Source organism: Wasmannia auropunctata, unplaced genomic scaffold, assembly GCF_000956235.1.
Source record: "Wasmannia auropunctata unplaced genomic scaffold, wasmannia.A_1.0 LD317858.1, whole genome shotgun sequence".
Taxonomy (NCBI): domain Eukaryota; kingdom Metazoa; phylum Arthropoda; class Insecta; order Hymenoptera; family Formicidae; genus Wasmannia; species Wasmannia auropunctata.
Window position 1 is genome coordinate 9,260 of NW_012045032.1, and position 10,308 is coordinate 19,567.

A 10,308-nucleotide genomic window follows, 5' to 3' on the forward strand; every position below is an offset into this window, starting at 1 on the left:
TTTTAAATTATAATTTTGTAAATGTAAAAGCATTTATTGGTTATAATTGAGCATATACATACATACATATATATATATATATATCATTTTCATATATCATGAATACTATGCACAATATTTATCTCGAATAGATTTAGTTGTTTGTATAATTAGTAGGCATAATAATTGTTTATGATCTTGAAACAATATTTTCAAGATTACAATAATCTTCTGTGACTAATTATATCGAGCAATTTACTTGATACAAAAATTTATTTGAATTTCAAGTACATCACTTAACAGAATATAGATAGTTGCTAAGTTTCATTTTTTCATACACGATATTTAAAATTTTAATTATTTGAACCATTCGCATGCGCGCGTATGGGTGTATGTGTTTTATATATTTAGTATTCACTGCATATAAATTCATTTTGGATGAAATAATATTATTTAAAAATTATTTGCTATTTTCTTGAAATAAGAATTGTTGAATACATGATATTCTGTTCTAAATAAATTTAAACATAATACACAGATTAAACATTGTTAAAGTGCAAATCTAATTACAATTAACATCGCACAAATTGCAATATTTCTAATAATGCTTGTAAGAACTTTTCGTTCCTCACTACACATTCGTGCAATTATAGGATGAAATAATATTATATGTATTTTACATATACAGGGTATCCCGTCACTACCGCATTATCTCTTAAAAACGTGTTCTTGAGATAATTTGGAGACAAAAATCCTAATACAAAAATGTTGAGGCTATAATATTTTTTAAATTAGTAGCGGTTAAAATTCTCGAATCACAAAGCTGACATTTCACGCGCTCAGGCATGTCGATATAACAAGTGTCGATATGACGTGATAAATGAATATAGTTACAAGTTTATTTTGACAGCTCGTAATATTTCATTACTGAAAATTAATATATTATAATATGTTTTAATATTAATTACGCTTACGTTATGCACAAATAGATTCTGTATAGAAGCAAAAATGATTTCTTAATGAAAATATCATTACATATTTGTATGATAATCTCGACGTTGTTGAGAGGGTGTGGTAATACCTTCATCATTTGTCATATCAATATGCCTGAGGGCGCGAAATGTCAGTTCTATGATTCAAGAACTTTAACCGCTATACTAGTTTAAAAACTTTTATAGCCTCAACATTTTTGTATTAGAATTTTCGTCTCCAAATTATCTCAAGAACACGTTCTTAAGAGAATGCGGTAGTGACGGGACACCCTGTATATACATATGTATGGTAATTTATTCTAATGAAAAATATAATCTAAACAGCTATATAAATATACATGTATACATGTATACATATATAATAAAATAAATATGTTGTATTGTATTTAACATCAATTAGACTAAATTGAACAACTTTTCTATAAGACACATATAATAGATGTAAAATGTATTAAGCACATTATACATTCTACTACTTTACGTGTTTTACTAAAAATTATATCTTAGCAGAGTAACGGATCGAGTGATTAAAATTGTAAATATTTTGTCACATTTCAAACTAATGTCTATTAATATAAAACTTTAGAACATTTCTAAATTCTGCGTGTTATATTTTTAACAGATATACTGAATTATATATAACGCAAGAACAATCTCGAATCAATGCGATGTTCACATGCTGTTTCATGCTATGAAATCAAAGTGTGATATTCCACTGTATGATATTCATATGTATGTTTGACATTAAGAGCTTATTATCGCGAATATTTGATCCTTGGATTGACTTGAATTTTTAATAATTGCAATGAGACAATTCAATCAAGATGATTTACCTTTTCGCATATGGCTACTGAGGCTGCATGAAACCTAGCTAGTCCGTGAAGCACCAATATGGAATGAGCTAAGTCGAGTGCAGACAGATCGACCATGCGAAAGCCGAGAGGTATGAGATCTTCGATCACCAGAAGTATTGGGTTCTCATTTTGCACGTATAAACCTTTCCCACTTAAACAGTGCTCTGGACTTAATAATTTATTCATTTTATCCAAAGTATTTAACATCATCGATACCTCGGTATGAAAGAAAGCTGATTGTATGAGCTGTAACAAATTTATTTAATTATGATATAAAGGTTTATAGAACAAAGAGAAAGTGTGTGTGACAGCAAGTTTCAGCTTACCAGATGGCAAATAAATAATAATTTTATCCACAATTAAAATTCGTTTTGAGCGGACTGAAAAATGTTTTCTCGAAATATATTTGCTTCTTTAAACTTGTCATAAAAAAAATTTTATGTTTAATTTCTGATTATTTACAAATACTTATATTAATTTTTTCGTTAAGTCCAAAATTCTACCAAAATAATAAAACTTGCTGCAGTTTTATCATTTTCATTTTTTCTCTTTTTTCCATCTTTTTCCTTATTTTTTTAGAAACATTGTATAAGTTAAATCAACTTACAATATTGTATCGAACACTTTCGATTGTGGGCGAAACTTTAACGATGATTGATTTCTTTTCTACAATCTTACGGCCGCTTTCTTCACGCAAAAATTCAGCAGTAATCCTGACAATATCGCAATTAAAGTTGTCACCCTTGTTTGAGCCCCGATTCGAAAATACATCGATCACTTGAATCGAATCGTCGCCTTCCGATTTTCGCAGAATCTTCTCCACGAAGCATTGATTCAGCCATGACGATGTGTTTAGGGCCATTTCTGAAATTAGAATTAGAATTGGAGGATTACTCCGTTAAATTATTATTCTTCGCGTCGTACGTGTTTCAAAACACAAAAGCATTCTTTGAATGATAATTTATTGCTCGCTACAAGATTTATCATTCTTCTATCTCTCTTTCCAGCCGGCATCCTCCGTTCAATTCTACCTTTCCACTTTTTTCACCATTTCTCTCATGTTTTGTTAATTGTTGATTCACAAATGACAGAATTTAGAGTTTTGAGAGAAGCAAGCTGTAACCATGGTGTAATAAAGATAGAGATGTGCTCTTGCACACGAAGAAGATTAACCAATGAAAATGGAACAAGTAGCTGGCCATTAGAGTGCGAATCAAGCATTTGCGTGGTCGAATCAAATCGAATCGAATATTTATAACATGTTCGAAATCGAATCGAATCGAATCGAATATTTATAACATGTTCGAAATCGAATCGAATTGAATCGAATATTTATAACATGTTCGAAATCGAATCGAATCGAATCGAATCTCTTTAATTCAAATACAAATCGAATCTGAATCAAATTTTCCCAAATTAGTATAATTACATATAATTACATACAAAAGTATAATTACATTCAGCAATCGATTCAAAATCGAACCATTTTTTATTCAAAATTCTCGAATTATTTGATTTCGAAACTTGCAGATTCGAAAACGAACTCGAATCGAATCTACTGTGATTCGATTCGGTTCGATTCGAAATCGAACTATTCGCACACCTCTACTGGTCATATTAATGTATCAGCCAATCAACGTGTTTTTCCGCGATTTTGAAAATGTGAGGTTTCTCTGTAGGAAGAGCATCAGGCAAAAGATTCTTGACTGTTGTTGGCGAATAATCCCTATAATATTCAGATTCTTTTTTGTAGCATGTTGAGAGAAAATTGAACAAATACGTGCAGAAACATTTTTATATTAAATAATTTTTCGAACAAATACATGATACATGAATTCGTTTGTAATTTTCTTTTTCCGAAAGAGAGCGGAGATCCATATCTGTAGATAAGGGAAAAAGCCTTTGTTGTGCGGCCGATCAAAAGTTTTAGTTTGGCCGAAAATTTTAAAATAAAATGTGACGCGTTGTCGCTCTCCAAAATTATTCTGTTTCCTCAGATTAATCAAATAATGTAGTTTTGTGTGCGTGCGTACGTGCGTGCGTGCGTGCGTGCGTGTGTGTGTGTGTGCGCGCGCGCGCGCGCGCGCGTGCGTGCGTGTGTGCTATTATCTTTCGTCTATACTTGAAATAATTATAAATCTATGAATCAGATAAACTAGATTAAAGAGAATTTCGATAGAATAGATCATATCAGCGTACGTTATACATATATATTGTAAATCATAATCGACATAAACATATACGGGTGTCCCAGAACTACCGTACCGCCTGCTAATATAACAGACTCCTGAAGTCATTTAGAGACGAAAAGTCTAATACCAAAATGTTAAGACTACAATAGCTTTCAAATGGCAAGCGTTTAAAGATATTCAATTAAGCTGTTAAAAATTCGCGCGTTTTAAGTTGCAGAACCTCGAAAATGTCGCTTACTGTTCAACATTTCAAACTTATAAAGTATGATGCTTTATTTAAATAGTAAATCAACGTAATATTAGATGTTTTAATTTAAAATTTTCATTAATAAAACCTAAATGTATATATTACACAAAAAAACAAAGTTGATAAAAATTAGTTATTTATCTACAACTGGCTCGTTTTCGATTTAATGAATCGTCAGCTTCTCTTAAATTTTCACTGTGCCGTTTCGTAAAGTCAACCGCAAATGATATTACTATCCTACAACGTTTACGTATGACTAAATATAAACTTGCTCGTCTTCGATTTGACAAATCGTTTACTTCAAAATATTCGCTTCACTGCGCCGTTTCGTAAAGCCAACTACAAATGAAATTACTATTCTACAACATCTATGTACGGATTTATTTAACATTACATGATAATCATGACGACATTTAATGATCTGCTTGTCACCATTTATTTATTTGATACATTTGCTTATTCATTCTGAGCCTTGGGAGAATAAATAAACTGAGAGGGTTGATCGACATTGAACTTATTCCGATTTCTATCAACAAAGCAGATACTACGTTAATCGAGATAACAGATTAATGATAAGATGATAACATGCAATCATAAACTGCAAATGTGACAAGTAATTACTGAATATGGCATTTATTATCCCACTTAATATTTAATTAAAACAAGTAAGGAACTTATTTCATTATGATAAACATTAAGGAAAATTAAAAAATGAATATATACACTTACCGTATTATCTTTATCTATATATATAGAAATGAATGTTTGTTTGTTTGTCCCGTATACGTTCGTAAACCATTCATCCGATTGCGATGAAACTTGGGTGAGTTGTTGTTCACACGCCCGTCAAGGTTTCAATGATTCGTTCGGGTCGCTACAATCGCTACAAGTGTGTGGACTAAAGGCCGTAGCTGGATAAGGAGGGGCAATCTGCCCCCGCGCCGATTTTTTAAATAATTCTATAATTTTAGTTAAACAAATAGTTCAGGTCATTAAAGGCAAAAAAACCCAAGTGCAAACTAAAACGCCAAGTTCACGCAACGTCTCACAGTGAGACTCTCACTTTGTCTTGCGAACCCTCCGCCACAGAATATTGTAGGATTTTAAAAGATCTATAGTTCTAGATGAATTCTAAAACGACTTCTGGCGATATAACTCGTTATTTTAAATTCATAAAAAATAAATGGCTTTAGATTACAAATAAGTTAACAACAAAAAAGCATGTCAGCCCCGCAAGATGTCCGTGTGTAAAACAATTTATAGAAAAACAAAATATAATAATACAATCGATATGATACATAAGCAAAAGTTTCGACCTTTTGTTTAGGTCATCTTTAATGCAAATTAATAACAGAAAAATAATTACAAAAAATGGAAGATTTATACAGCAAAACTCTAATATTCTATTATAATATCTATTATAATAATATATAATAGGTACCCTTAATCTCTCATATAAAATTCATACAAAAAAAAATTAGTTTTCTTAACTATTTTATTATAATAATATTAATTTTTCAAAAATGTTTATCCTCAAATATGCCCTTTTTCGATTTTGAAGCTAAATGTAACGCCAATGGCATTACTCAATCCTAATGCTCATCTTTAAATATACTTTATTTTATCTTACATATATGACATAATTTTGGAAAGTATAGTTAGGGGGACAAAGCTCCTTCAGGATGAACAGAACACCTAAGTGTGTCGTTATTGAAAATTCCATATAAAATTACATTCTTTTAAGCCCTATACCTTTAAAACTATTAGAGCTTTCAAAAAACCGTCTTAAAGAGTTATGTGCGAGGGCTATGATAAAGACTAAAATAGTCAAATATGAGCTGATTTGGCAGAAGCCATAAAAACGGCCACAATGAAGAATTGGGTAAATTAATATTTTTTTTAACTAACAATAAGTTAAATTAAAGTTAACAATTTTAACAATTTAATTTACAATGAGCTAATAATATTATAGTAATTTCTAAATAATAGCCACAATGCTCTTTAAAAAAAAACATTAACATTTCATTAATATTGTAATTAATTTTAATGCATTTGTAATAATTAAATATATATAAGTTTATTAATTCTTTTTCAGATATCTGTATTATTTTTATTTTTAGTTAATTATTAAAAATCAAGTATACGTTAAAGGTCCAGTAAACCCCATTCATCATACAGTGGAATATTCTTTATCATAAATTTTTTAAACTCTTCACTTTTTAAGCCTGGATTAATCCAAGTACCAGTGGTTATCATGTCATCCAAATCTTTCGCTTCAGTCTTAGGGCACAGCATTAACGGTAAAACCGCGAAGGATGATACCATTTCGATGCCAGCTCTTCGCTTTATGGTATCCTTCAATTCCTTCATTGTGGGCGGCTGCGTCTTGCAGTTTAATTGTTTCATAGTCGTCGACAAGGTGCCAAGGTATTCGTTTAACAAAACATCTTTCTTGTTTTCAATGACATCAAAGGAAACACTTGAACCGAGAAAAAGTAGAAGATCGAGTGCCGGTGATGTGTAGAAACAGGCCTGGAAGTCCACCTATAATATCAAAGACACATGTTTAATCTATCGATTTCTTGACTTCCGAAAAGTGAATTGAAAATGAAATATGTGCACACGGAAAAAAAGTGGAACTCGTGTTTCAGAAATATTGACGAAAAGATTGAGAGTTTATCAGAACGACAGGAACGGACAAATGGCGAATATACAAATATACTACTTGAATAGGAACAAACTGGATTTATTACATTATTTATAATACACTGCACTATTAAGTCTACATTTCAAAATTACATTTTTTTTTAAGTAAAAAAGCAGGTATAGGCGCATTTATCGTCCAAGATACTATTGTACTAAATTAAGGAATTAAACCTATGTTGTATATGTCTTTGTATCTCTGTTGGACTTTCCTATACTAATCCAAATAGTAGTAATTTGAATTCTTTTTAAAAAAATTATGATACCATAAAATTGCCTAGTTCAATCCAAGTGATACATATTATTTGAATATTTTAAATGTATAAATGATTTGAATTCACATTTAAAATATCTTAATGAAAATAGACGTGATAATTATTGCACAGTATATTTAAAAAAAAAATTTAATCTCAGTAAACCATATATTTTAGGTATTTTGATTTTAATAATTGACACCTAGATACAATGTAATCACATAAAAATTGGACAATTTATATACGATAATCTGTTATCATGGCATATGTTCATGGCATATGTTCTCATGGCATATGTTCATGGCATATGTTTTTATAAAATGTATTTGAACGTACTTACAAAAATTTGATCAGTAGGATTGCTATCATTATCATATTTAAACAACATATTTTTCCAGTGAGCATCGCCGTGATTAATAACATTAAATTCATTCTCAGAGAGCTTGGCTGAATTTGTTGCTATTTGATACATGTGATCGGAGAGATTAGCAATCTTTTCCGAATATCTAAAAATTAAAGTCACATAAACATAAATTTGTACAGATAATAATCATGAAAATATTTATTCTAAACAGCGCAATTTATATTTACATTTGTTATTTTTTTCTTAATGTGTTCAGTCATTACACATTTAATATATCTATTTTATCTATTAATTTTATCTATTTTATCTATAATATATCTATTTAATATTTCTATATTTCACATTTAATATATCTAATTGTGTTATATTAAATAATATTGTTTTAGACAGAGTAAAACAAGAAATGTCGTTCACAGTATGTATAAAACTTACTTTTTCACTTCTGGCCAGTTTATAATTTCCTCTGATAAAGCTTTAGTACCCTTATTAACAACATTTTTCTGTTCTATTGGATTCTGATTGTAAAATAATCCTCTCGTATACATTTCCTTTTGCTTGGGGTCCTAAAATATTAAAATATTTTTATTCAAGAACGTTGATGTTTATTTGATTAAACATAAAATTAAGTATTAACTAATAATATGTTTGTACTGCGGACTGATAATTTAGAATGTTTTACAAGATGAAGACTATACAAAAACGGAAAAACTCAATACCAATCATTTTATTTCAACTTTAAATAATTAAATAATTTCATATAACTATATATAAATTTAAATTATAATTTTGTAAATGTAAAAGTATTTATTAGTTATTATTAATTGAACATATACATATATATCCTTTTCATGAATGTTATGCACGACATTTATTTTTAATAGATTTAGTTGCTTGTATAATTAGTGGGCATAATAATTTTTTATGATCTTAAAACAATATTTTTAAGATTATGATAATCTTGTGACTAATTATTACGATTTACTTAATACAATTTACTTGATACAAAAATTTATTTGAGTTTTAAGTGCGTCACTTAACAGAATATAGATAGTTGCTAAATTTTATTATTTTATACACGTTATTTAAAATTTTAATTATTTGAACTATACGTATGCGCGCGTGCGTATGTATTTATGTTTTATATTTAGTATTAACTGCATATGAATTCATTTTGGATAAAATAATATTATTTAAAAATTATTTTCTATTTTCTTGAAATAAGGGTTGTTGAATGTATAATATTCGATTCTAAATAAATTTAAACATAATACATAAGTGTTGAACATTGTTAGAGTGCAAATCTAATTACAATTAACATCGCACAAATTGTAATATTTCTAGTAATGTTTCCAAGAACTTTCCACTCTTCGCAACACATTCATGCAATTATAGAATAAAATAATATATGTATTTTACCTACACAGGGTATCCCGTCATTACCGCATTATCTCTTAAGCACGTATTTTTTAAATAATTTGGAGACAAAAATTCTAATACGAAAATGTTGAGACTTAAATAATTTTTAAATTAGTACCAATTAAAGTTCTCAAATTACAAAGCTGACATATCGCGCGCTTATTCATGTGTATTATGTTTGATATTAAGAGTTTATTATTGCGAATATTTGATCCTGGGATTGACTCGAATTTTTAATAATTGCAATTCAATCGAGATGATTTACCTTTTCGCATATGACTACTGAGGCTGCATGAAACCTGGCTAGTCCGTGAAGCGCCAATATGGAATGAGCTAAGTCGAGACCATACAAATCAGTCATACGAAAACCGAGAGGCATGAGATCTTCTATCACCAGAAGTATTGGATTTTCATTTTGAACGTATAAACCTTTCCCACTCAGACGGTACTTTGGACCTAATAATTTATTCATTTTATCCAAAGTATTTAACATCATCGATTCCTCGGTATGAAAGAAACCTGATTGTGTGAACTGTAACAAGTTTATTTAATTATGATATAAAGGTTTATGGAACAAAGAGAACGTGTGTGTGATAGCAAATTTTGGCTTACCGGATGGCAAATAAATAATAATTTTATCCACAATTAAAATTCATCTTGAAACGACTAAAAAATTTTCTCGAATATTTGCTTCTTTAAACTTAAGTCATAAAAATAATTTTATGTTTAATTTCTGAATACTTACAAATACTTTATACTAACTTTTTCGTTAAGTCGAAAATTTTACTAAAATAATAAAACTTACAGTTTCATCATTTTTATTTTTTCTCTTTCTTTCCCTCTTTTCTTTCTTATTTTTTTTTAGAAACATTGTATGAGTTAAATCAACTTACAATATTGTATCGAACACTGTCGATTGTGGGTGAAACTTTAACGATGATTGATTTCTTTTCTACAATCTTACGGCCGCTTTCTTCACGCGAAAATTCAGCAGTAATCCTGACAATATCGCAAGTATAGTTGTCACCTTTGTTCGAGCCCCAATTCGAAAATACATCTATCACTTGAATCGAATTGTCGCCTTCCGATTTTCGCAAAATCTTCTCCACGAAACATTGATCCAGCCATGACGATGTATTCAAGGCCATTTCTGAAATTAGAATTAGATTTGGAAAATTTCTCCGATAAATTATTGTTCTTCCCGTCGTGTTTCAAAAGCAGTTGCGAAAGCGTGTTACGAAAGCAGTCTTTACGATAACTTATTGCTCGCTACAAGATTCATCACTCTTCTATCTTTCTTTCCAGCC

General features: G+C 29.6%; 2 protein-coding genes across 3 annotated transcripts in view; both read right to left on the bottom strand.

Moving 5' to 3' along the window:
• Window positions 1-1,786: 1,786 nt before the first annotated feature.
• On the bottom strand, window positions 1,787-2,984 carry LOC105460679. Its single transcript, XM_011707179.1, has 2 exons — window positions 2,433-2,984; window positions 1,787-2,071 (listed from the first exon to the last, which is right to left on the bottom strand). Exons 1-2 carry the CDS (start codon window positions 2,685-2,687, stop codon window positions 1,787-1,789), a joined length of 540 nt encoding a protein of 179 aa, XP_011705481.1. The 5' UTR covers window positions 2,688-2,984.
• Window positions 2,985-6,348: 3,364 nt separating this feature from the next.
• The window catches only part of LOC105460677, a 6,900-nt gene continuing 2,940 nt past the window's right edge, over window positions 6,349-10,308 (bottom strand). The window contains exons 1-6 of one of the 2 annotated variants that reach the window (XM_011707173.1): window positions 10,255-10,308; window positions 9,895-10,151; window positions 9,267-9,533; window positions 8,018-8,148; window positions 7,562-7,727; window positions 6,349-6,808 (exon numbers count right to left, since the gene is read on the bottom strand). In XM_011707173.1, coding sequence (XP_011705475.1) covers window positions 6,410-6,808; window positions 7,562-7,727; window positions 8,018-8,148; window positions 9,267-9,533; window positions 9,895-10,149 — 1,218 coding nt within the window. In that variant the 5' untranslated portion in view covers window positions 10,150-10,151; window positions 10,255-10,308 and the 3' untranslated portion in view covers window positions 6,349-6,409. The remainder of the gene's footprint in view (window positions 6,809-7,561; window positions 7,728-8,017; window positions 8,149-9,266; window positions 9,534-9,894; window positions 10,152-10,254) is intronic. The other variant, XM_011707174.1, reaches the window with a different exon arrangement.

Coding starts and splice junctions, on each gene's coding strand:
- LOC105460679 (XM_011707179.1), bottom strand. CDS start 2,687: ATGGCCCTAAACACATCGTCATGGCTGAATCAATGCTTCGTGGAGAAG. Junction 2,072..2,432: donor AAAGTGTTCGATACAATATT/GTAAGTTGATTT, acceptor AATTTGTTACAG/CTCATACAATCAGCTTTCTT.